At 40.1% G+C, this 27,223-nt stretch overlaps 1 protein-coding gene across 6 annotated transcripts in view; it reads left to right on the top strand.

Annotated features, from left to right (window-relative positions):
• Positions 1–27,223, top strand: part of LOC136334449 (BTB/POZ domain-containing protein KCTD7) — a 106,872-nt gene that overhangs the window by 62,038 nt on the left and 17,611 nt on the right. For 5 of the 6 annotated variants that reach the window (XM_066274679.1, XM_066274676.1, XM_066274678.1 and 2 more), the window contains 6 exons: positions 5,050–5,235; positions 8,330–8,496; positions 12,484–12,653; positions 21,830–21,911; positions 23,182–23,314; positions 25,230–25,321. In XM_066274679.1, the coding sequence (XP_066130776.1) occupies positions 5,050–5,235; positions 8,330–8,496; positions 12,484–12,653; positions 21,830–21,911; positions 23,182–23,314; positions 25,230–25,321 (830 nt within the window). The remainder of the gene's footprint in view (positions 1–5,049; positions 5,236–8,329; positions 8,497–12,483; positions 12,654–21,829; positions 21,912–23,181; positions 23,315–25,229; positions 25,322–27,223) is intronic. The other variant, XM_066274677.1, reaches the window with a different exon arrangement.

Genomic DNA, 27,223 nt, shown 5'->3' with positions numbered 1-27,223 from the left:
CTCTAAGGTTCAACTGAAAGATCTTTTTTTTTTTTTTTTGTATTTTTTTTTCTAAAGCTGGACATGGGGAGAGACAGTCAGACAGACTCCCACATGCGCCCGACCGGGATCCACCCGGCACGCCCACCAGGGCCGACGCTCTGCCCACCAGGGGGCGATGCTCTGTCCCTCCGGGGCGTCGCTCTGCCGTGACCAGAGCCACTCCAGCGCCTGGGGCAGAGGCCAAGGAGCCATCCCCAGCGCCCGGGCCATCTTTGCTCCAATGGAGCCTTGGCTGCGGGAGGGGAAGAGAGAGACAGAGAGGAAGGAGGGGGGGGGTGGAGAAGCAAATGGGCGCTTCTCCTATGTGCCCTGGCCAGGAATCGAACCCGGGTCCCCCGCATGCCAGGCCAACGCTCTACCTCTGAGCCAACTGGCCAGGGCCTGAAAGATCTTTAAGGTCTACCCTTCATCCCTGGCTCAAGTGATCTCTTCATACTCTGTAAGTTAGAATGACCTTGCCTTTTCCTCCCCAACAATTTTCTATCACTGTATCTTTCTGCACTGATGCCTGTTTTTTGGTTATGAACTTCCTGAAAGGAAGGACACGTTCTATTAATTGTATTAAAAAAGGGTATCTAGCTCAGTTATGTATGCACACTTGGCGCTTAGTAAATGTTTGTGTTAAATTATGGTAGGATCCCCAAGATATAGGACTTTATTTTGTCTGAACATGTGGGTTTCTTGAATACGTGCTGTGGATTGTCACTTCGCTGTGGTTGATTAGCAGTTTGTTTTGTTTTTTAATTTTTTAAATTTAAAATTTTTTTTTATTTTTACAGAGACAGAGAGAGTCAGAGAGAGGGATAGATAGGGACAGACAGACAGGAACGGAGAGATGAGAAGATTCAATCATTAGTTTTTCGTTGCGTATTGCGACACCTTAGTTGTTCATTGATTGCTTTCTCATATGTGCCTTGACCGCGGGCCTTCAGCAGACCAAGTAACCCCTTGTTTGAGCCACTGACCTTGAGTCCAAGCTGGTGAGCTTTTGCTCAAACCAGATGAGCCCGCGCTCAAGCTGGTGAACTCAGGGTCTCGAACCTGGGTCCTTGGCATTCCAGTCCGGCGATCTATCCACTGCGCCACCGCCTGGTCAGGCAGCAGTTTGTTTATAGGAAGAAGAGTAAGGACGATTTTATTCTATGAGTTTAAATAGAAATTGTTGGGTAGCAATTTATAATACAACCCTGATGCTATGAGCATATAAGACATAATATAGTAGAGAAGAAAACTGATTTAGGAACTTAAGGTATTATTTCAAATTTTAATTCTTAACATTTATGTCCTTAGGTACCTTACCATTCAAGCTTTGTTTACTCAACTTCGAAATAGGATACTAATTCCTTGACTTTGATGAATAAATTATTTTATATTTTATAAGTACTTGCCACAAGTAGGTTTTATACATCTATTTATCCCACTCTTTCCAAACCAGTATTATTTGTTCCTGTATATAGGCAGAGGGAAAGAGCCTCTCCTCTTTCAGAGCTCTTGGTTCTTTCTCATTCCCTTAACAACCATAACATGGTAGCAGCAAGAAGAAAGTAGGGATTGGTAAAATGAGTCAACCTAACAAGATTGGTAAGATCCAGTCAATTGCCAGAGATGAAGACTAACTTAACACATTTAACTTGCCAGGTAAGGAATCTTGTGAGATAATAGCTTGCAGAAAATCCAAATTATTTAGCTGATAGTCTAAAAAGGAAAGTCATAGCTAAAAATTACTCTGATTTCATATCAACTTACAACACATTTTTAAATTGGTTTCTCCTTCTGACTTTATATCTTATGTAAGTCCTCAAATTTGTATTGCATCTTAAAGAAAAGCTTATTCACTGTTCAAATGAAGGCAGAGTAGAAAACAGCCCTTTCTCCATATGTAATTCAAAATACCTGTTGAACACCTTAGCACTATACTGTGTTTGTTGGGAATAGAAGCATTTCCTCAAGATGCTTCTAGTCTAGGTGGGAGGAAGTCAAACATAGAAATGATTCCTTATAATGAAGTAGGATGGATATATCTGTTCTTAAATTAGCAGTGTTATGAGAATGGAGGCTCAAAGTTAATTCTGGTGTAAGGAAGCTCATGGGAAGCTTTGTTGAAGAGCTGGCTCTTACAATGAGCTTTCAGTAGTGAATCATCTTTGAAAAAGCAGAAGAAAAGTATAAGAAAGAATTCTAGAATGAGACACAGACATACATGGTTTAAGAGATATCATAAGATTGAACATTATAGTGCTCAGGGATATGGGTTGAGTTTGTCAAGTAGATTGGGGACAATGTGGTACAAGCATTTTGGAAGGTCACCTCTTATTTGATCCCTTCTCTTGTGCTTGTTTTCAGTAGAGTTTACATACTTTTTTTTTTTTACAAAGACAGAGAGTGAGTCAGAGAGAGGAACAGACAGACAGGAACAGAGAGAGATGGGAAGCATCAATCATCAGTTTTTCATTGTTACACCTTAGTTGTTCATTGATTGCTTTCTTATATGTGCCTTGACCGCGGGCCTTCAGCAGACCGAGTAACCCCTTGCTGGAGCCAGCGACCTTGGGTTCAAGCAGGTGAGCTTTTGCTCAAACCAAAGGAGCCCACGCTCAAGCTGGCGACCTCAGGGTCTCGAACCTGGGTCGTCTGCATCCCAGTCCTACGCTCTATCCACTGCGCCACTGCCTGGTCAGGCTAGTTTACATGCTTTTGAAAATTCCTCTGAACCTCAGATTTCATATCTAATAAAATGGAGATAATGTCCACCTTGTTGTTTTGTTTTGTTTTGCCATAAATAAGTATTTTAAATACCTGTCACAGTATTGTGTATGTAATGAGTGATGGCAAATAGTAGGCTCATGGTACTTTGTCCTGTTGCTGAGGGCCTTGACTGCCCTCTCAGAGAGTTTTCAGGGGTCCCCAAACTTTTTACACGGGGCCAGTTCACTGTCCCTCAGACCGTTGGAGGGCTGCCACATACAGTGCTCCTCTCACTGACCACCAATGAAAGAGGTGCTCATACAGGAAGTGCAGCGGGGAGCCAGATAAATGGCCTCATGGGGCCACGTGCGGCCCGCGGGCCGTAGTTTGGGGACGCCTGGTTTAGATTGTCCTGATGCTTTAATTATACTTGTTTTCTTGGTAAATGTTGAATTATTTCATTTAAGACAAAATATTCACTTTTAGCCTGACTAGGCGGTGGCGCAGTGGATAGAGCGTCGAACTGGGATGCAGAGGACCCAGATTCAAGACCCCTGAGGTCACCAGCTTGAGCACAGGCTCATCTGGTTTGAGCAAAGCTCACCAGCTTGGACCCAAGGTTGCTGGCTTGAGCAAGGGGTTACTCGGTCTGCTGAAGGCCCATGGTCAAGGCACATATGAGAAGGCAATCAATGATCAACTAAGGTGTCGCAACAAAGAACTGATGATTAATGCTTCTCATCTCTCTTCGTTCCTGTCTGTCCTATCTGTCCCTCTCTCTGACTCTCTCTCTGTCTCTGTTAAAAAAAAAAAAAAGTTAAAAAAAAATATTCACTTTTAGCCTGACCAGGTGGTGGCGCAGTGGATAGAGCATCGGACTGGGATGTGGAAGGACCCAAGTTCGAGACCCCGAGGTCGTCAGCTTGAGCGCGGGCTCATCTGGCTTGAGCAAAAAAGCTCACCAGCTTGGACCCAAGGTCTCTGGCTCCAGCAAGGGGTTACTCGGTCTGCTGAAGGCCCGCGGTCAAGGCACATATGAGAAAGCAATCAATGAACAACTAAGAAATCACAACGCACAACGAGAAACTAATGATTGATGCTTCTCATCGCTCTCTCCGTTCCTGTCCGTCTGTCCCTATCTATCTCTGCCTATGTAAAAAAAAAAAAAAAAATTCACTTTTATATAACTGTATTTTTTTTTCTTTTTTTTTGTGACAGAGAGAGAGGGACAGACAGGGACTGACAGACTGGAAGAGGGAGAGATGAGAAGCATCAATTCTTTGTTCCGGCACCTTAGTTTCTCATATATGCCTTAACTGGGGGGGGGAGGGAGCTACAACAGACTGAATAACCTAGGGTTCCCCAAACTTTACACAGGGGGCCAGTTCACTGTCCCTCAGACCATTGGAGGGCCGGACTATAAAAAAAACTATGAACAAATCTCTATGCACACTGCACATATCTTATTTTAAAGTAAAAAAACAAAATGGGAACAAATACAATATTTAAAATAAAGAACAAAATGGGAACAAATACAATATTTAAAATAAAATAAATAAGAACAAGTAAATTTAAATCAACAAACTGACCAGTATTTCAATGGGAACTATGGGCCTGCTTTTGGCTAATGAGATGGTCAATGTGCTCCTCTCACCACCAATGAAAGAGGTATCCCTTCCAGAAGTGCGGTGGGGGGCCCGATAAATGGCCTCAGGGCCGCATGCAGCCCGCAGGCTGTAGTTTGGAGACCCCTGGAGTAACCCCTTGCTCAAGCCAGTGACCTTGGGCACAAGCTGCTGAGCCGTGCTCAAACCAGATGAGCCGCACTCAAGCCGTGACCTCGGGGTTTCAAACCTGGGTCCTCCGCGTCCCAGTCTGACGCTCTATGCACTTCTCCATCGTCTGGTCAGGCTATATAAATCTGTTGGTTGTTTTCTGTGCAGAATTAAATTTGCTATAGTCTCATTTGTCTATTTTTGCTTTTGTTACTTGTGCCATGAAGTTTTCCCCGTTTTCTTCTAGGAGTTTTATGTTTTACAGTTAGGTCTTTAATATAATATTAGACCTTTCTTAAAGTGTTTATTATATTATTGGGCAGGGAATAAGTTGTCTTCTCTTCAGTATGATTATGTCAGGAATTTGCTGTATTTAAACTTTCTTTTTCTCTCCTGTTTTTCTTCCCTCCCTCCACCTCCCTTTTCTTCCTTCTCTTCCCTCCCCTATTGCTTAAAGATATATAGACTAATTTTTGGGTCTTAATTGTTGTACTGATAGAATAATTAATTTTCAACAACACTTTCTTGTTTGTTTCTTGATTAACAGGAAGAAGATGAGCCTTAAGTCTGAACGCCGAGGAATTCATGTGGATCAATCAGAACTCCTGTGCAAGAAAGGATGTGGTTACTATGGCAACCCTGCTTGGCATGGTTTCTGTTCCAAATGCTGGAGGGAGGAGTACCAAAAAGCCAGGCAGAAGCAGATTCAGGAAGATTGGGAACTGGCAGAGCGGTAAAAGGACTTAACTAGGGGTAGTTTGATAGCAATATAACTGGATACATAGTACTGTCCTTGTCAGAATACATTTTTTTCCTCTTATCTTTTGAGCTGTCAGCAAGTTAGATTTTCCCCCTCTTTTTAGTCAACATTTAATGAATAGCTTTTACTGACTTCATTTTCTCCTTATCTTACCATTTAAGTATTTTGTGTTTGAGGTGTGTGTGTTAGTTCCTTAATACAGACAAGACACTTTCTGGAGTAGAAGAATGGAGATAAACATAGTTCATGTGGAGGTTGAATGAGGTAATATATACAATGTAGCTAGCACAGGGCTTGTCACAATGGCTCTCGTCAAGCATTGTCTTTCCCCATTTTTTGATGTGCCCAGCATGGCATCTGGCACAATCATAAACACATAGCAGTAGAAATCTGTTGATTTGTATACATAGTTCTTGAATTATGAAATTTTAACTTTTCTAAAATGAAGTTTATAGATCAGAAGTATTATTTGAGAAGTTTGTGTTATCCAGGAATATGATTTTGATAAAAATTAAAAGATGGCATACCAGGTGAGTACAGAAACTAATAAAATGCCACAAATAATGTTGATCCTTTGCCAGAGCATCCAAAAAACTAAAGCTTCTTGGTGAAGGACAAACTGAACTCTGACAGCTTGTGCAAGTTTGACATCTAATGAGCCACATTTGTGGAGTGACAGCTTTACTAGCCTCTGTAGTGAAGTCACAGAATTATAGAGTACACTCACTGCTGTCGGTGACTCCGTGGGCAATCAGAGACAAAATCCATACATAGAACACGAACTGTTCCCTCAGGTTTCTCACTGCTTTCCTGTATTCTCAGTAGCTGACCCTTTTTCATGAAGAAATTAGAACCCACAAAACATGACTTCTCTTAGAGTTCTCTCTTCACATCAAAATGTACTAATATTTGTGTTACCTTCTATTTTGTCTCAGAGAAAAATGTGTCTCTATTCCATTCTCAGACTACTGTTTGTGATTTTGTTGCCATTTTTTACTCCTTCCAATTTTAACCTTGCCTGAGGTTTTCTACAGCACAATTCTCAAATTTGAAAAGGCATGAGAATCACCTGGAAATGTTATAAAAACAATGATTGCTGGACCTCAGCCCCAGAGTCTCTGACTTTATTAGTTTGGCAGTGTGGCCTGAAAATTTGCATTTCTTACAAGTTCCTAGGTGATGCTGATGTTTCTGTCTAGGGATTTACACTTTGAGAACCATTGTTCTATAGATAGTCTGAGTTAATTACAGATACCTCAAATTCAGAAGGTCCAAGGCCAAAGTTATTGCTATTGTTTCTCTAATCCTCACTTTCCATATTTCCTATTCCTCTTTCCCTGTCACTGTTTTTTCAGTTGGCTAAAATACACTGAGTCATTCTTAATTTCTCCTTTACCTCTCATACTACCTACAACTAATTGTGCAAGTTCTACTTTTTCAAATTTAGAAAAGTCTTGAATTTCACCCTCTCCTGTTTTCCAGGTCCTTATTTTCTCTCACTTAAATCTTTGTAATATATTCTTTTTTTCTTTTTTTTTTTTTTACACAGAGACAGAGAGAGGGATAGATAGGGACAGACAGACAGACAGGAATGGAGAGAGATGAGAAGCATCAATCATTAGTTTCTCGTTGTGACACCTTAGTTGTTCATTGATTGCTTTCTCATATGTGCCTTGACCGCAGGCCTTCAGCAGACCGAGTAACCCCTTGCTAGAGCCAGTGACCTTGGGTCCAAGCTGGTGAGCTTTTGCTCAAACCAGATGAGCCCGAGCTCAAGCTGGCGACCTCGGGGTTTCGAACCTGGGTCCTTTGCATCCCAGTCCGATGCTCTATCCACTGCGCCACCGCCTGGTCAGGCTATAAGATATTCTTTTTTTTTTTCTTTTAATTTTTATTTGACCATTCTGTAATATATTCTTAATTACTGTCCCTGTCTCTAGTCTCTCTACTCCTCAAGTCGTCACTTACCTGTATTATCTTCCTAAAATACAGATCAGATAATGGTAAGTTACTGGATTTACAGTCCTTTTTGGTTTCCACCACATGATGAAATCCAGGATGATAGCGGGTTGGCAGTCAAGGTGTCTTATCACCTGGTGCCTACCTGTATGCACATCTAACATAATTCATTACATCACCAGTGCTCTGACTACGTTGAACTTGGTTTATAACAAGAACCACATGCCTTCACATTTGTAGTTTCTTTTTCCTAGAATGCCCTTTGACTTGTCAGAATCTTACTCATTGTTTAAAACAGACCTAAATGTCACCATTGTGAAACTATCTTGGACTCTTCTAGCAGGTTTAGTTATTCTTTCCTGTGTTCTCATAGCACTGGTGGTTTACTGTCTACAGTAGGAATTATAATATACTGTCCCATTATATTATAATTACTTACTTACCTTTTTCTCTCTTCTGACCTTGAGCTTATTAGGGGAAAGGACTCAACTTTATTTCTTTTATGTAACCCTAGGACAGTTGCTGAATGAACATTACCTGTGGAGAAAGTTTCTTTTAAAGTCTGTAGTAGTGGCCTTGGCCAGCTGGCTCAGTGGTAGAGTGTCAACCGAGCATGTGGAAGTCTCAGGTTCAATTCCCAGTTAGTGCACACAGGAGAAGCGACCATCTGCTTCTCCCCCTTGTATTTCCCCCTTCTCTCTCTCACTTTCTCCTCCTCCTGCAGCCATGGCTTGATTGATTACAGTGTGTTGGCCCTGGGCGCTAAGGATGGCTCCATGGAGCCTCCACCTTAGGTGCTAGAAATAGCTTGGTTGCCAGCACTAGCCACAGAGCCCCAGAAGGAGGGTGCCATGTGGATCCTAGTTGGGGTATATGTGGAAGTCTGTCTTTGTATCTCCCCTCCTCTCATTTATAAATAAACAAACAAATAAGTCCTGTAGTAGCTAGCATGTAAGATAGTTATATATCCAAGACCTCAGACCTATTTGGTATGTTTAGTCTTTATTTTTTAAAATTTAAGCTCCTCTTCAATGTGTTGCATAATCACCTTTAGCTACAAGGAGAACTTGGAGAATATCTGGGTTATTAATCCTCTCTTGAATTACAGACTACAGCGGGAAGAGGAAGAGGCCTTTGCTAGCAGTCAGAGCACCCAAGGTGCTCAGTCCCTCACATTTTCCAAGTTTGAAGAAAAGAAAACCAATGAGAAGACCCGCAAGGTTACCACAGTGAAGAAGTTCTTCAGTGCTTCTTCCAGGGTTGCATCAAAAAAGGGTAATTTTCTGATTCTCTTTTTTAATTCTGTGCCCCAGTGAAGTACAGAGCAAATCCACAATGCATGTGGGCTCAGCCTTTTAATGACTATAAGCTTTTAAAGCATGATTTCAGACTGAAATTGGGTTTGAGGGTTAGGCAATACAGGAAAACAAATAATTTTCTTTGGTCAGAGGACATTGTTTTTTAGTGAAGTTTATTTACTCTAGGAAAAATAAAGAGAATTGAAATGCATAGTTTTCTGTATAAAATTCATTCCCATCTAAATACCTTTTTGGATGTTTTATTTTTTGTGCCTTTAATTTTTGGATTTTGGTTTATTCTTTTTTGCATATTATTGTCACTATCCATGCGTTATCAGAAATGACTGTTCTTAGGCTTGAAGTCATCTAAAAAGCAAGTTTTCTGAGAGCTTATCTGAGAGACAGTGTCTTGAGAAAATATACAGTGATCATATACAAAAGACTCACTTTGGGCTTTTGAAATAGTGTGCATTTTCTAGTCTGTGGATTTATATGTACTTGATCTTATTCATCTTCTTAAAATGCCGTATAACCAGCAAAAGATTTATCACTAAAGTCACACTTGTGCTACCAGTGAGTGGACAAGCTACTTGAAATGGCCTAGCAGGAAGCAAGAAAAAAATGCCTCTTAGGGCTGGCTCTGAACCTCCCATGCTGGGAACCCGTTGTGCAGTAAATTTGGAATGCTGAGTGAGATGGACCCAACTGATGGTATCGGAAGAGCTCTTTTCTGGGAGCCCCTGTCTCACTCCCAACCCTTAGCCTGGGGTAGTTGTGATGAGAATGTTTTTTAAAATCTTTGCTAATCTTTCAGATTTGATGACTGTGTTTCGTTTTATTAAAGGGAAAGTTTACTTATAACCAAAACACAGCATTTCTTTTACAAATGCAAAGCTTTAAATAATTATTTAGCAATTTTCTCTCCTGCAGGAAGAAGGAGAATAATCAGTACCTGCTGGAGATTAAATTAAGACTGTATTTGGCTCATGATTTAGTTATTAGGAGGTAGTTTGTAGGGTGGTTAAGAACGTGAGCTTTGGGTCACCCTGGTTTGAGTCTCAGCTTTGCAGTTTATTGGCTGTGTGACTGAGAGCAAGCTAATCTCTTCAAGCCTGTCTTCTCTGAGGGGTAGTAATATTCACCATAAGACATGTCTTGAGAATTAAATGAGTTGATGTGGGTGAAGAGTTTAGCACAGTAACTGGCACACATTAAAAGTCTCCAGTAAGTGTTAATTATTTAAAAATACGTTGTTTTTCTGAGAGAATAGTCTCTGCTAGTAAGGAGTTTAAGGACATTGATTAAAGCCATTCATTCCTATTTAGCTTAAATTCTCTTTCCTGCTTTGAGAGAGTCTCACTAATTTTTTGAATAGATGGATAGATGATAGTAAAGAAATTATAAAACTGTCAGTTCTAACTGCTTCATTTTACAAATGACATGAAAGCCCATAAAGGTTAACTAATTTATCCAAGATCATGATTTGATGTGTTAGAACCCAGGTCTCCTAACTCTGGTTTAGTTTTTTTTTTTGAACTAGAGTGAGTATGTGTGTGTGTGTATATATCTGTATCTATAGCTATATATTATAGATTTTAGATTTCGGCCCTGGCCAGTTGGCCCAGTGTGCAGATGTCCTGGGTTCGATTCCCAGTCAGGGTACATCTGAGAAGCAACCATCTGTTTCTCTTCTTCTCCCTCTACCCCTTCTTTCTGTCTTCCTCTCTTGCAGCCAGAGGCTCGATTGGTTCTAGTGTCAGCCTCAGGCACTGAATATAGCTCAGTTTGTCTGAGCATCGGCCCAATATGAGATTGCTGGGTAGATCCTGGTCGGCGCACATGCAGGAGTCTGTCTCACCATCTTCCCTCCTCTCACTTAAAAAAAAAAGAAAAGAAAAGAAAAGAAAGAATTCTTTCCTTACCAGTACATAAAAGCATACGATCTTTGTTTCTAAATTATACAGTATTCCATTTTGTGGATTAAACCATAATTTATGTATTCTTTTAGTCACCATTTTGTACAGTTGCAGTATTGCTTAACATGAATAGCTTTGTACATGTTTTATTTCATACATGTGCAGTTAAATCAGTAGAAAATTTCTGAGAAATAGAATTGTTTGGTCATAGGAGAAATGTATTTTTAATTTTGATGGTTATTGCCAAATTGCACTTCATTGCAATTATTTTATTTTACATTCCCATGTCCATAGCATGAGTGCTTCCCCCCATATCCTCGTCAATATCAAACTTCAGGTTTTTGTCTAATTACTACTTTTTAATAGTACTCATAGTAGTATTAATATTTATATCTGGCCTGACCAGGTGGTGGCGCAGTGGATAAGAGTGTCAGACTGGGTTGTGGAGAACCCAGGTTCGAGACCCCGAGGTCACCAGCTTGAGTGCGGGCTCATCTGGTTTGAGCAAAGCTCACCAGCTTGAACCCAGGGTTGCTGGCTTGAGCAAGGGGTTACTCGGTCTGCTGAAGGCCCATGGTCAAGGCACATATGAGAAAGCAATCAATGAACAACTAAGGTGCCGTAATGAAAAACTGATAATTGATGCTTCTCATCTCTCTCCATTCCTATCTGTCTGTCTCTATCTATCCCTCTCTCTGACTCTCTCTCTGTCTCTGTAAAAAATAAATAAATTTATATCTGTAAACACAAGTGAGATTGGACATATTTCCTGTTTAGGATCCATTTGTTTCCTTTCTGTGAATTGTTATATTAAACTGTTTATATATTGAACTGTTAGGGTTTTTTCTTCTCTATTTGTAGGAATCCTTTTACATTAGGGAGAGTAGCCCCTTGACGATGTAATGTACAAACATTTTTTACAGTTTACAGTCTGACTTTTGACTGAATGTTTTAGCCATACATCCAGTGTTGTTTATGTGCTTCCCCCCCTTTCCTTTATTTTTCTTTTAATGTGGTTGAATTATTTAAGGGCTTCTACATTTTGTATCATAGTGAGGGAGCACCTGATAATGCCTTTATTATATTAAAACTTTATTTCAATTTTATCATCAAAATGTATATCAGGTTCTAAAGTTAAAAATAGGATTATAGGAAATTATTCTGAGAAAACGAAATAGGTTGATTTTAATACCTTCAAAAGGTACTCTTTCCTCTTAATTATCTTACTTTTTGTGTTCAAAGGAAATCATGGGTGTAGGAGGTACCTAATTCCTTACATGTATTGAATTAGAGAGCATAGTTCAAAATTAGTAGGCTTAGAATTTGATAAGAGAGCAAGTGAGTGATACTTTGTGCTTTCTGAGATTGCTTGCTCTTACATCTCCCTTACCTCTGTTCTGTGAAGGTTCTAGTTTCCTTTTAGTGTATTTATTGAGGGGGGAGGAGTTGTGTGGCCAGCTGATTAAACAGTGTTTTATTTGCTTCCCTTGCCTCTTTGCTGTCTGCTCTGTCATGATCATTATATTACTTTGAATGCATTCTTTCACTTTGAGCAGTTTGACTTGAAAACTGAATGGTCGATAAATAATTGTTAATCTCCACATAAACAAATTGGCCTTTGCCTTTTTGGCAAGTAAAATCAATTTAGAAAGGTTTATAACGTTTTATTTTATCTGACATTTTTGTACCTCTACTGGTTATTTCACTTGATTAGTTTTATAAACTCATGCCATTTTTAGTATTAATGATTAAATATGTACATAAATCAAAGCATTATATATTTTGGCTAAGAAAATACAAACAGAGCAACATTTATTCAAATAGGGATATCTTTTAGATCATGAATATAGTTTTACCTATTTGTATTCCTACCCATAAAATAGATTTAGCTTACTTTAAGGAAAGTTGTCCAAATATTTAAACATAAAATAATCTAAATTCAAGTTTGACTTTGATTAAGCATCATTTAAATAATCTTAAATTAAATACTTAAAGTAATTCCATGTCTGGCTCTTCTATGTAATAAAACTTATTTTTAATTTTCCCAGCAGAAATTCAGGAAGCAAAAGCTCCCAGTCCTTCCATAAACCGGCAGACCAGCATTGAAACGGATAGAGTGTCTAAAGAGTTCATAGAATTTCTCAAGACCTTCCACAAGACAGGCCAAGAAATCTATAAGCAGACCAAGCTGTTTTTGGAAGCAATGCATTACAAAAGGGTAGGTTGAGAATAACCACTTAGAAATAGTTTTGATTTTAGGAAGGGTCTTAGAGATAATCTAAAGCAGCTTTGTCATTTTACACCTGAGAAAATCAAGACCCAGAGATGTTAAGTTAACTAAGAAATGCCACTGAACCAAGTGAAAACCTGACTCCCAGGCTAGTACTTTTCCACTGCAACATAATGGTGTTTGGATCTTCTTTGCGTGGAAAGTGTGACATACAAGCCACTTTTCTGGCATACTTTAGTACTAAGCCTTCCTAACTTGTCTCCTTGTAAACAGTATAAACTACCATAGGTAGTAGACCTTGAACTTTTAATTTTTTTTAAATTTTTTTTTTTAATTTTTTTTAACTTTTATTAACTTTTAGAGAGGAGAGAGAATGAGAGAGAGAGAGAAAGAGGGAGAAGGGGGAGGGAGGAGCAGGAAGCATCAACTCCCATATGTGCCTTGACCAGGCAAGCCCAGGGTTTTGAACCAGCAACCTCAGCATTCCAGGTCGATGCTTTATCCACTGCGCCACCACAGGTCAGGCTAGACCTTGAACTTTTAAGTAACAATTGTTAGACCAGTAGCAATCATTGTAGGGAATTTTGTTTTTGTTTTGTTTCATACTCAGATTTTAAATTTCCTCTCCTTGCTGAGGTAGAGAAAAGGCAAAGCTAGAATTTAGATGTTGAAAGGGACCTTAGCGATTATCTGGTTTTAGTCCTTTTGTTTTATAGATGGGGAAGTTGAAAACCTGAGAGGGTGCCTTATCCAAGGTTATACAGCTAGATTCTGCCAATGTCAGAAGTAGAACTTGTGCCTTCCACCTCTGTCTCTTTTTTTTTTTTTTAAGATTTTATTTACTGATTTTATGGGGTGGAAGGAGTGAGAAGTATCAACTCATAGTTGCTTTGCTTTAGTTGTATATTGATTGCTTGTCATATGTGCCTTGACCGGGCAAGCCCAGGGTTTTGAACCAGCAACCACTGTGCCACCACAGGCCAGACCACACAGGTGGCCTTTAATCTATAATTTCTAACCGATAATTTCAGTTACAATAATTCATAAGTCTTACCTGTAGAGGGACTCATTTTTTAAATAGTGATTAATTGGTTTGTAATATACCACACCTATTAAACTTAGAATTAGCTCTGTCAGAATATTTTCTTAATACTGAATTCACTTAGTAAAAGAGAAAATAAGCTTTCTTGTTTTTTGGTGTGCAATTACATTGAGAATAAATAAGCAGGCCTTTTTTTTTTCCCTTGAAAGTGTTAATGAGCAAATACTAACATTTAGAGTTAAGTAAAGCAAGCAAGATAATATTAATATTTTGACTTAGAAGCAATGATAGATTTCTTTAATATGAAAAAATTCAGATTTTATGTAATAGACAATTTTCATTTTTTTATCAGATATTAAAACTAAAGTTTTATAGTTATTAATGCTTCAGCCCATATGAAATGTTTATAGGATAGCCATACTATATTGGCACATACTTTATATAGTACATATAACATATACACTGTATAATATTGTATTTTAAAAAACTAGTCAGCTCAATTTATTCCTTTTTCTTTTGCTCAGAAGTGTAATGTTCCCTTGTTCTGTAATAACTTAGTTGAGTTTTGGGTTTTTTTTGTATTTTTCTGAAGTTGGAAACGGGGAGGCAGTCAGACAGACTCTCGCATGCGCCCAACCGGGATCCACCCGGCATGCCCATCAGGGGGCGATGCTTTGCCCATCTGGGGCGTTGCTCTGTTGCAACCAGAGTCATTCTAGCGCCTGAGGCTGAGGCCATGGAGCCATCCTCAGCGCCCAGGCCAACTTAGCTCCCATGGAGCCTTGGCTGCGGAGGAGAAGAGAGAGACAGAGAGGAAGGAGAGGGGGAGGGGTGGAAAAGCAGATGGGCACTTCTCCTGTGTGCCCTGGCCGGGAATCGAACCCAGGACTCCTGCACACCAGGCCGACGCTCTACCACTGAGCCAACTGGCCAGGGCCCTTAGTTGAGATTTAAATTGTTATAGTAAAGTAAAGAGGTAATTAACTGGTGCAGCTACTGCTGTATTTAATTGTTTTCAAGGCATCACTAATTGATATCAGAGACATGGATATGACCTCAGAGTCCTTCTTGTTTAAGAACCACTGTGCAACCTATTTTCCATTTCTACCCTAACACCGTTTTATGGTTAAGTGGCCAAGTCCTATGCTTGTATGCTCGGCATCTAGCATGACACCTAGCACATACCTGATACTGAATAGACGTTTGTTTAAGTGAATGTCCTCGGAGAAGCCCTTCTTGTCTTTAACTGCAAGTTAATGGGTTTCAAATAAATAAAACAGATTTACACCTAAATGAAGCAACCTTACCTAACTAGCTTCAAATAATTTAATTACATAGGTTTCTTGAGAGAATTTGGTGAAGTACAACTTGGGGAGTTCCTGTGAGGTAATGAAATATGTCACAGTGCAAGGTGCCCTCTGTATTCATCCAAACGGCTTAAAAATCTGAAGTTAATATTCTCACTAAATAACTTTCTAGATACCTTATTCTTATGATCTACTAAGTATGAAATTTTTCATTCTTATCTATTTGCAACTGCCTTGTTGACACTGCCCTTAATTGATAATTCTTTCTACTGCATTCCTCAATATTATTCTTCCTCAATTTTGTGAGTTTCAGAACACTGAACACTCATCTGCATGTTTTTCTTTCTTCATTCCCGTTTTCTCCAGTCCTAGTGTACAGTGGTAAGCAGCCTTTTCTGCAGATGGGCCAGGTCTAGAAATGAATACACTACATATTTTCATAATTGTGTTAAAATTTTTTTCAGTCATTTTATCTTTATCAGGAAGTACTTCATCTACACTCAGACTTTCTTTTTTACTTTGAGAGAGAGAAACATCAATTTGTTGTTCCACTTATTTTATGTATTCACTGGTTGATTTTTGTATGTACCCTGACTGGGAATTGAACCCCAACCCTGGTGTAATAAGACAGAGCTCTAACCAACTGAACTACCTGGCCAGGGCTTGCAGTTAGACTTTTTTAGATAAATTTTCTCATCCTTAAAGAGAAACTATCAGTGTTAATAGTCAAAGGAATACACCCACTTGTCAACTTTTTAAACTACAAAAAAAAATTTTTTTAGGAAAAAATGTGAAATGATTTTATATAGACTTTATAGAAAAGATGATCCCAAGCAATAGTTAGAGAGTATTTAAGAAAAAGGGTTGCTTTACTCTGTTAGACTGTGCTTTTTCTTAGAAAATGATGAAAAAACCTTTTGGGATTTTGTAGAACCTAAGAATTAACCAAAGCAAGTCTGCTGTATCATTTAGCCCTTTGGCAAGAACTGAAGGATCTAAGATTTACCCTTACTTATAAAGTAACAAATTAGACTGCCATAGTTTTATGGATGCTGGCAGAAGACACAAGTCTCTTGGGTCAGAAAAAAAGGCTAGTTTTTAAAACAGCAGTAAGAGAGCCAGAGCTTATCATTAGCATTTGCACCAATTCCCTGAATACCAGTTCCCACAGGGCAGTGCATGTGAATGCAGTGAGTTATTTTAGAGAAAAGGACCTTTTATAATGGGCATGAGCTTGCCCGACCTTTGCCCCAGAGGGAAACATACTGGACAGTATACAATTGAGCCATTTTTTCACTTGAGGGAGGCTCTATCCTTGTGTCTCAAGGCTGTTGGTTATACAGCTGTCCTTGAAAAGAGCACAGAGCAAGGGCAGTCAGTGCCTCTCCTCACAAGATGTGTGGAAAAATAAGAGATCTATGTAGAATTGTCTCCCAACATCTTTCTAGTATGATAAACAGAATTCTGATAAATGGCTACATTCATTCCTTCTCTCATTCAGTTACAGTTGAGCACTAGCACTATGCCTGGCTCTGTTATAGGCACTGAGGATATGAGGGTGAACAGTGCCCTTGTGAAGCTGACATGTTAGTGGAGGAAACACAATAAACTGATTTATAATATAATACAATGGTAAGTCCTACAAGGAATCTAAAGCAGAATAAAAGGATAGAGTGGCAGGAGAGTTATTTTACATTGTAAAATAAACACTGTAATGAAGTGGATCTGTACATAAAAATAGAAATATAAAAATGAATTTTCTGAATTATAGTAAAATGACAGTGATTATGTGGAGCCGCAAAATAGGTGATCCATTGGTACCACTGAAACGGACAAGTTAGGCCTTTAAGAGGAAGTCACAGTATTTCTACTTCCAAGTGAGTACTAGTGATAATCATAAGAATAAATGTAGTTTATTCTAAATTAAGTGTTAGGATTTGGTACAAATGAAGGGTAAGCACCTAAGTTGCAGAAAGTATATAAAGAGTAACAAGTAAATTGTAACATCATAAAGGAAAATTAAAATATCAATTAAAATGTTAAGTAAGGGCCCCTTGATTAAAAATACCATTAAATTAATAGGTTTAATAGTCAAAAATTTTATCTCACAGACTCCATGATAGTAGTCCGTCTTTATTTAAATTTAGTTTGCTTATTGGAAAAATTTGAGATTTATAAAATGACTTAAGAATAAGAGAACAAAGGAATCATTTACTATTTAGAATTTATAAACATGTTTTGACGGACATGTTCTTCCTGTAGCTGCTGCTATGACTATTCACATGGAAGTCCAGGCATAATAGTAAAACTAGTTCTCCGAAGAAATGTCTTTCAATGGACCTAAAATTGTTTTTTTCATGGATCTTTTTGTCTGGAGATTGAGTTTTGTACAAAGGTGAAGCTTAGAGAATTTGCATTGTAAATTTTTTTGATCAATTCATAGGTTAGGGCTAGATAGGAAACAAAGACTGAAGTCTCATTAGGAATTGGCTTTACCCAAGGAAAGCCATGTATGTGACGTACCAAGCATGCTCATGTAGAGACCCACCCTTCCTCCCCATCAAGGCAGGATCAGGACTTTTCCCATAGATTAGCTATGGATCTCTTTGGGTTCACACAGCAGAAGTGAGGGAGACAGCCTTTTTCGTGACCATCATGACCATCTCATATGGGTATTAGTACAAAACAAGAATAGTTACTGCTGCTACTACCATATCTATTTCCAGATGATTGTTGGAGATAGAAGGAATAAGAAAAAGAAATGAGAGATTTACTATATGTCCATGACACTGTATCCTTCTGGCTTATATGTATCATAGAAGATAATTATTTATTTGCATTGTCTTCCCATTTAAACTGAATGCTAAGCATTTTATTGAACTTTTTTTTTTTTTTTTTTTTTTTTTCCTGAAGCTGGAAACAGGGAGAGACAGTCAGACAGACTCCCGCATGCGCCCGACCGGGATCCACCCGGCACGCCCACCAGGGGCGACGCTCTGCCCACCAGGGGGCGATGCTCTGCCCATCCTGGGCGTTGCCATGTTGCGACCAGAGCCACTCTAGCGCCTGGGGCAGAGGCCACAGAGCCATCCCCAGAGCCCGGGCCATCTCTGCTCCAATGGAGCCTTGGCTGCGGGAGGGGAAGAGAGAGACAGAGAGGGAAAGCGTGGCGGAGGGGTGGAGAAGCAAATGGGCGCTTCTCCTGTGTGCCCTGGCCGGGAATCAAACCCGGGTCCTCCGCACGCTAGGCCGACGCTCTACCGCTGAGCCAACCGGCCAGGGCCTTATTGAACTTTTATATTATTGCTTGTACAGTGTCTGGCAATTCTAATCATATAATAACTTTTTAGAATAGATAGAAATGTAATTTTCTGGAAATTCAGGGAAAATCTTATCAGGCAAACAGAATACTAATAAAGGTATAAATCTAGCAACATGGCGAGATAAAGTCTACAAAATTCAGTTAGAGTACAACATGCTAGTGACAAGCCAAGCAGTCTTAAAAAAACAGCAATTTAAAAAACAATAGCAATAAATAAGATAAAATATTAATTACTTAATCTAATAGAGAGAGAAGTTTAGTCAATGAATTGAAAGACTAAGGAATATATCTAGAATCTAGCTGAGAAAAATAAATTTACAAATACTTTGCAGGTTAATGTGAACACTTAAAATATCATTTTAATTACAATATTGTTGTTTGTTGTAGAAAAACAAGGGAGCAAATATACCATATAATCTTTTGGGGGTAGAAAATGCCAAGATTTGGGAGAGAAAGTTTCTAAAGTTAACAAACTTTAAAATATATTCTAAAGTTAAAGTGATCACAACTTTATGTGATTTTTTTACAAGTTTTTTAAAAATAAAAAATGGGCAAACCCACTTTATTACCGGAATCAAAATGCACAACAAATGGAAAAATTAATGTATTTAACCTTCACAAGTTTGAGCCCCCACAACTATATGTGACTTTGATGTTAAAAGATTACTATATAGAGGAGTGAAATAAACCAGGATTCCAGAAATAGATTCAGTTCCTCAGGAGCATATTATGTGACAACTGGAAACAAAGGAGAACAAGGTTGCTTTTTGCTAATTGCTGCTGAAAAAGACAGGAAGATTGTACACAGATTGTTTAAGGTCTTATGTTTCATACTGTACCTTACATTCTAGCCAAATAAAATAGCTGAACATGATTTAGGAAAAAAAGTAGATTAGGATATTTATTTTACCTGTGGAGAGGAGCGAAAATTGAACCGTTGAAAAATTATTCTTAATAACCAGGTAAAATGTTGAATGTTTTAACTTTTAAGCATGTGTGCTATGAAAAATAAAAGGCAGAGGCCCTGGCCGGTTGGCTCAGCGGTAGAGTGTCGGCCTGGTGTGCGGGGGACCCAGGTTCGATTCCCGGCCAGGGCACACAGGAGAAGCGCCCATTTGCTTCTCCACTCCCCCCCCCCCCCTTCCTCTCTGTCTCTCTCTTCCCCTCCGGCAGCCAAGGCTCCATTGGAGCAAAGATGGCCCAGGCGCTGAGGATGGCTCCTTGGCCTCTGCCCCAGGCGCTAGAGTGGCTCTGGTTGCAGCAGAGCGACGCCCCGGAGGGGCAGAGCATCGCCCCCTGGTGGGCAGAGCGTCGCCCCTGGTGGGCATGCCGGGTGGATCCCGGTCGGGCGCATGCGGGAGTCTGTCTGACTGTCTCTCCCCGTTTCCAGCTTCAGAAAAATACAAAAAAAATAAAAATAAAAATAAAAAATAAAAGGCAGATAAAGTGGAAGGAAACAGCAGGAAATTGTGGTGAATATTAATAGAAGCTTAACATTACAAAATGCATAAAATTTACTAAGGACAGTACTTAGTCCTTACTAGATAAAGGATCAATTCTACAATAATTCAACCAAATGGCTCTTACATAGATAACTAAGACAGTAGCAAGAGCTGTCATCAAGGTGGTCACAGAGTGCTGTATGTGCTGTGAAACCTACAAGATTTTTTTGACTAAGGAATAAGAGACTTCTTAGAGGAGATAATGAATGAACTTAACCTTAAAGGCAATAACTATTGGGAACTTTCTTGGACAGCTTTTGAAGACAGCATTCATCTGACGGACAGCCATTGGAGGTTTGAGGCACAATGTGATCAGATCGCAATCTAGCATGATCAGTTGGACTATGGTGTGCGAAAGATGGATTGAAAAGTGAGAGATTGTGTTGACTAGATAGCTCGGTTGCTTAGAGTATTATTCTGATATGCAAAGATTGGAGGTTTGGTCCCTGGTCAGTGTACGTGCAGAAACAGGTTGATGTTTTAGTCTCTATCCGTTGCTTTTTCTCTCTCTAAAATCAATCAATATAAATAAGTAAGTAAGTAAAACTGTTTAAAAGAAAAAAGATAAATGATAAGTGAGAGAGATCAAAGGTGGAGAGAGTAGCTAAATAGGTGAGGGATAACGAAGGCCCAAACCAGGAAAGAATGGAAGGCAGAGACATTGTAAAGGCAGATAAGGCAAGGTTTGGTCACTGCCCTTGATACCAGGGCATCCTTTCTGAAGTAAGCCAGAGCGCCAGAGTCTGCATGCTTTCCTGGGGGTTTTTCAGTCCGTGGCTTATGCAGAGGCAGAGGCGTCTAGGAGACAGAGGTCAATGGAATTTGCCTTTCTCCAGTGACATCTTAATGAGAATTCTTGGGAGAAGTTTCTGATGTTGGTGTCAGAATTTCACCTAAAGAATTAGTTTGCTTTTATATTTTGGACTCTTAGGTGACTATTTTCATCTTAGTGATGATTGGTAGAAAGTTTAGTTAGAGACAGATTTACAGGTTGTTGACTAAGTTTTGTATCTTCAAGGAATACATTTTTGTGTTCTCATTGCTGGCTCTGCTTTCTGTTTCCATGCTTTGTTTTTCTTCCTTTTTTTTTTTTTATCACCTTCTAGTTTATTGTGCTGATCTGTGTTTATCTTTTGTGTAGACTTCAAATATTCTTTGGAAGAAAGTAGAAAATAAGTATATATGTATTATATTTACATAGAAAATATCAGTAAAACCAAATATAAATTATAAAAGCCCAATGTTGGGGAGGCCATGGAGACATAAGCACATGTACGTGGTTTATGATGGTACAGTGCAGATTCTGAGGAGTATCTAGCACTTGTTCATACTCAGAAACTATTAATGCTACTTTTGAAATAGTGTCACAAAGGAATAACCAAAAAGAACAGTTTCACATAATTATTAGCTATAATATATAATACTGAAAAAAGGGGAGGAACCCAGATGCACAGTGATAGATGATAGTTTTAAAAATTGGTTAATATAATGGAATATTATAGAAATTTGGACAAGAGTGTGGTGGTTACAGGGGTGGGGAGGGAGGAGGGGGGAGGGGAGGGGCACGAAGAAAACCAGATAAAAGGTGACAGAGGACAATTTGACTTTGGGTGATGGGTATGCAATATAATTGAATGACAAGATAACCTGAAGATGTTTTCTTTGAACCTATGTATCCTGATTTATTAATGTCATCCCATTAAAATTAATAAAAATTTATTTTTAAAATTGGTTAATATAATGGAATATTATATAAATTTATATAAACATGTAAATTATCAAAATATGCATTATACCCATTGAATAAGACATGGGGTATTGTAATTAATGTTTATGAAAAGGCTTTTCTTCCCTGCAGAGTTAATACAATTGGTAAATACTTGAGATTGGTACCAGTTTAAGGAGTGGGATTTGGGGACTTCATAAAATTGAAGGTTTTACTCCTGATTTTTCCTCACCTACCAAGCAGCCTTTTTATTCCTTTGTTTCAGGATTTAAGCATTGAGGAACAGTCAGAGTGTACTCAGGACTTTTACCAGAACGTGGCTGAAAGGATGCAGACTCGTGGAAAAGGTAATGCTTTGTTAGGCAGCCCAAACTGAGGAATTGCTGGTGGTTGCACAGGGCAAGTCAGCAGTTTTTCTCTTTCTCTGATGGTCCTGGCTGGTATGCCTACACCATCCTATAAACTCCAGCATTTTGGTAGTTGGTCTTATACTTAGCGGTACCTTTGAATACCACCATGTATAGCATTCCAAGATAATCACAGCAATTGGGTAATTTATTGAGCAATGTTTAATAACTTTATTAGGGGTTGGGGCAGTCAGTTAAAACTCTCTGGGAGGCTTCTAAATGAAACTCAAATTTTGGAATTACCAACTTGATGAGATATTTGTTCGTGATTATATATTCCTTATGGATTAAGGCAGGAAAAAAATTGAGAATACTGATTTAGTGCTTTAGGATTTTAGGGATTCTTCTTGAATTTGATTTCCGTTTATGTTATTTTAGGATATACATAGCATATATGTATATCTGAGAACTTTGCTGCATATATGTACTTAGGAGAGATTGCTAAAGTTTTATAGTTAACCTCAGAAAAGTGAAAGTGTGAATCTTGCCAGCATTCATCAATCTTGGGAATTTCAAGTGCCTTTCTGATGGAGCAGTAGTAACCGACCCATGCTGAGGTCTTCTTCCCACTTGGGTGTTGGGAAGATCTAACACCTGTTAGGTCCTGCCCAGACAGCGTAAGTTAGAAGTGGAGATTCTTTTTAAAAGGCAATCCCAACCCGGGTTCGATTCCGGCCAGGGCACACAGGAGAAGCGCCCATTTGCTTCTCCACCCCTCCGCCGCGCTTTCCTCTCTGTCTCTCTCTTCCCCTCCTGCAGCCAAGGCTCCATTGGAGCAAAGATGGCCCGGGCGCTGGGGATGGCTCTGTGGCCTCTGCCTCAGGCGCTAGAGTGGCTCTGGTCGCAACATGGCCACGCCCAGCATGGGCAGAGCATCGCCCCCTGGTGGGCAGAGCATCGCCCCTGGTGGGCGTGCCGGGTGAATCCCGGTCGGGCGCATGTGGGAGTCTGTCTTGACTGCCTCTCCCTGTTTCCAGCTTCAGAAAAATGAAAAAAAAAAAAAAAAAAAAAAAAAAAAAGCAATCCCAAAGGTGAGTTAATTTTTTAAAAGGTATTTTTCAGTTTAACACCTTACACTTTTATTTTTGGGTGTGTTTAATGTACTTTAGCAAATTAGTTTTCTTTTATGTAGAAAATACCATGAAAGCATAGTCTTAATTTTAAATGTCCATCCTCATCTTGAGCTTTTATATCCATTTGGATATTTCAGTGCCTCCAGAAAGAGTTGAGAAGATAATGGATCAGATTGAAAAGTACATCATGACTCGTCTTTATAAATATGTGTTCTGTCCAGAAACTACTGATGATGAGAAGAAAGATCTCGCTATTCAAAGGAGGATCAGGTAGTTGTTTTTCTTTGTTTTGTTATATAGTAGTCTCCCCTTATCTGCAGGGAATTTGTTCCAAGACCCCAAATGGATGTCTGAAACTGCAGATAGTACTGAACCCTATAGATACTTTTTTCTCCTATACACACAAACCTAGGATAAAGTTTAATTTATAAACTAGGCATAGTAAGAGATTAACAACAACTAGTAATAAAATAGAACAGTTATAACAATGTACTGAAATAAAAGCTACAGGAATGCTTCCCCCGATATGTTTTATTAAGTTGAGAACTTCCACACTTTCACTTAAAGCAAGAACTTTACGATTTCTCTTCGGCATTTTCAAATTACCAGCATCACGACTCTTGCACATTGGAGCCATTAGTAAGTAAAATAAGGGTGACTTGCACACAAGCACTGCAATACCATGGCAGTTGATCTGATAACCAAGATGGCTACTAAATGGCTAATGGACAGGTAGAATGTACAGTGTAGATATACTGGACAAAGAGAAAATTCATGTCTTGGTTGAGACAGATGAGGTTTCATCACACAATTCAGAACAGCAATTTAAAACATGAATTGTTTATTTCTGAAATTTTCCTCTTAGTATTTTTGGACCATAGTTGACCGTGGGTAACTGAGACTGGAAAGTGAAACTGTGAATAAAGGGGGGACTTAATTTATTACACTATTGGAAGAATAAAGAATACATTGTGGGAAAATAGGGCACTTGAATTTTAGACCCTGAGAACAAGTAACAGCTAAGGTACCTGCCATCCTTAGCACATAAGCTGCTTTGTGGTGTCAGAAAGAGAAGGAATATGGTGCATTGATAGGAGGTAAGGTCACGTCACCGTCTTCCTTATCTGTCTGACTCCAAGCTACTTTTGGTAAGAACCATTTTTGATGTTTCAAATTGTTTAAAATCTCCATATTTTCTAAGGAGGAAATTTATTACTTTCTCATTTCATTGTACTAACTAGCTTGTCAGGCAGAAAGCTCTAAATATCCATATCAAGGCAATGAGTGTCACTTTTTCTCATCTCTAGCAGGGGGGTTCTCATTATTCATCTATTCCTCCAATCACATCTTTCCACTAGTACTGGGCTGATAACAGTTGGCAGAGCACCCAGTCTGTCACGGCCAGTGGAGTGAACCTCTGCTCTGCATTCCAGTGGCAGTGAAACACTTAGAAAATAGGCTGTCAAATTCGGGTACCACAGAAAGCCTGAGCGTGACAAGGTGTTTCTGAAGGAAGGGGACCAGACCAAGCAATATCAGATGGAGTTCCCAGACATTGGGACTTGTGATTGGTGGATCAGTACTTTATGGTGTCATACCAGAAATGAGAAGCTGATCTTGGGAAGGTGGAAGATACACCTCAAGCAACTAGATGGGCTTTGGACTGACATTGAGGGTGAGAACATTAATCAATCCAGTGGTAGCGTAGGCAGCAGAGTCTCTGGAATGAAGTTATGATGTGATCAGGGAACTCAGTGATTTAGGCTGGGGTGACACATGCTTGTTGACCTCTTACACAAGCTCTGGTATGCTTTAGAAGTTGAGGGCAGAGCCTAAAAGGGGCACCAGTGGTGGACAATGAAGGAAGGGAGCAGCAGGTTCTTTTTAAATCCTCATACTCAAATACGTATCTAGTGCTTTACAGACTTAGTATAATCTCATTACAACCAGTAAAATTCTCTTAGGCTTTTCTTGTGATAGGTGCAGAAAAGAAGCCTCATTTTCAGATTCTAGTTACATGGGAACATCAGCTGAGCTCCTGATATCTGCTGAGGTGATGTGCTTGGGCCTAGGATTGCCTGATTAGTCAGTGGTGCCCTTTTTTCCCTGTAACTGAAGGAAATGACAAGATAAATGACTACAGCCCATTCTTTGAACTCTTGTTTATTATCTTTCTCTCTTGTAGAGCCCTACACTGGGTTACACCTCAGATGCTTTGTGTCCCTGTTAATGAAGAAATTCCGGAAGTGTCTGATATGGTTGTGAAAGCAATTACAGGTCAGTGAAACAGAACTTTTATATTTGGATGTTTTTCCCCTGAAGGTAACTTTACTATCTTTTCAGCCACTGAAATAGGTATGGATTTATAAAACATAAAGTATTTCTAAAAGACAGACTGCCAAAGATATATAGGAGTGTGATAATAGTGTTAGTTTTAAGGATTTGAAGCATTCTCATTAGCAAGTAAACTACTTTTCCCTTCACTTTCCATAACCCAATCTCTTATTTCTTGGGTATTGAACTAAGCTAAGGTCACATACAGCTAGGGTAAATTTATTAAAACTCAGTTGTGAGGAGGGCAACAAGATGGCAATGGAGTAGGCAGACGTACCAACTTCCAGCTCCCAGAACCAAAGTGGATTACAACTTAATTTTAAGAACCATCATCTGGGAAAACCAACTTTGAACTAAACTAAGAGGACTCTTCAACCAAGGAGCACTGAAGAAGCCACACTGAGACTGGTAGAAAAAGCGGAAACGCAGAGAGGGCTGCCCAGCTCCCCGGAGCGAATGGCAGCCTGGAGAGACTCATGTGGTGGGAAAAGAGTTTAGCGGAGGGGAGGGGGTCCTGAATCCCAGGAACAAAGTCCCAGCCTGCAGCCCCAGAGCTTAGAAGAGGCAAATGGACAGTATTTAGCTGCGAAACAAGTTAGGATACTGTTTGTGAGAAAGAGACAGTTTTCTCAGACCCAGGATTCTTCTTAAAGGGACTGTGCAGAAAACCTCTCACAACCACCCACCTGGGGCTTCAGGGAATGGGAGAGCTGAGAGGACCGGAGTAGCAGGAAGAGAGTGTAATCTAGGAGGCACAGGGAGAAACACTTTGAGGGACAGCCACCCTAACCCCTGGGCTAAGTCACTCCCCAAATTGGAAGTGAGTATATCCCCTGGAACCAGCAGTACCAGCAAAGGGAAGCAGGACACCAGCCAAACAAGCTCTCCCACAGCACTCAGAGCAGAGCCGCTTAGAAGGGGGGAGCTTTCAGGACTACAGTATGGAGTGTTAGGGTCTGGCCTGCAGCGCCCCCACCTACACTGCTGAGGGCTTGCTGGAGGGCGGGAACCGGTGGGGCAGAATTCAGGCCAGCCATGCCTGAGGCCCAGCATGAGCTCAGTCTAGCCCAGTGGGGGTGGAGGGGACTCTGAAAGTGGTCCAACCCAGCTGTGGCTCGCCTGCAGGGGAAGGGCAGGAGCCCTGGAACAAGCGGAGATCCGCCACTGAGCAAGAGTGCGCAGCCTCGCCCCACCTGCAGAGCCGAGGTTTGTGGCCCTACACACAAGCCAGTTCCACTTGCAGGGGTGGGGCAAAAGACAAGGAAAAGGCAGAGATCTGCAGCTGAGCTCGCACCTGCAGCCCTGCCCAACCCACAGAGCCGAGGCTTGCTGCTGGACGCATAAGCGGCCGCGGGGTTGGGGTGGAATCCCTGGAACAAGTGGAGAACCACAGAAGAGCAAAGGTTCTCACCCCTGCCCTTGATGCTGAGGCTTGTGGCCTGTGCGCATCATGCAACCCCACCAGCAGTGGCAAGGTGAAGGCCAAGACCAGCTGAGGCTTGTAGAGCTGGGCACATGAACACAGCTCTTCCCAGTGGAGGAGAGGTGGAAACCACAGTGACAGCGCAGCTGGCTGGCACCTGCAACGCCCATACCTAAATGCCCTAGGCAGCAGCAGAGGGAGTGGTGGGCCTGCAGACAGAGCACACCTAGGGAACACAGAGGCAACACCCATTGGACTCCACTGGCCAAACCCTTCTTATACACAGACAAAATGGGCAAGCAGAGAAATGCAACCCAAATGAATCAAGAGAAAACCCCAGAGAAGGACTTGAATGAGTCAGAGATAACCAAATTACCAGATGCAGAGTTTAAAATAGTGATTATTAGGATGTTCAAAGAACT

Source organism: Saccopteryx bilineata, chromosome 4 (genome assembly GCF_036850765.1).
Source record: "Saccopteryx bilineata isolate mSacBil1 chromosome 4, mSacBil1_pri_phased_curated, whole genome shotgun sequence".
Classification (NCBI taxonomy): Eukaryota; Metazoa; Chordata; class Mammalia; order Chiroptera; family Emballonuridae; genus Saccopteryx; species Saccopteryx bilineata.
The sequence above is the reverse complement of the archived record's forward strand: the minus strand, read 5'-3'. Positions and strand labels throughout refer to the sequence as shown.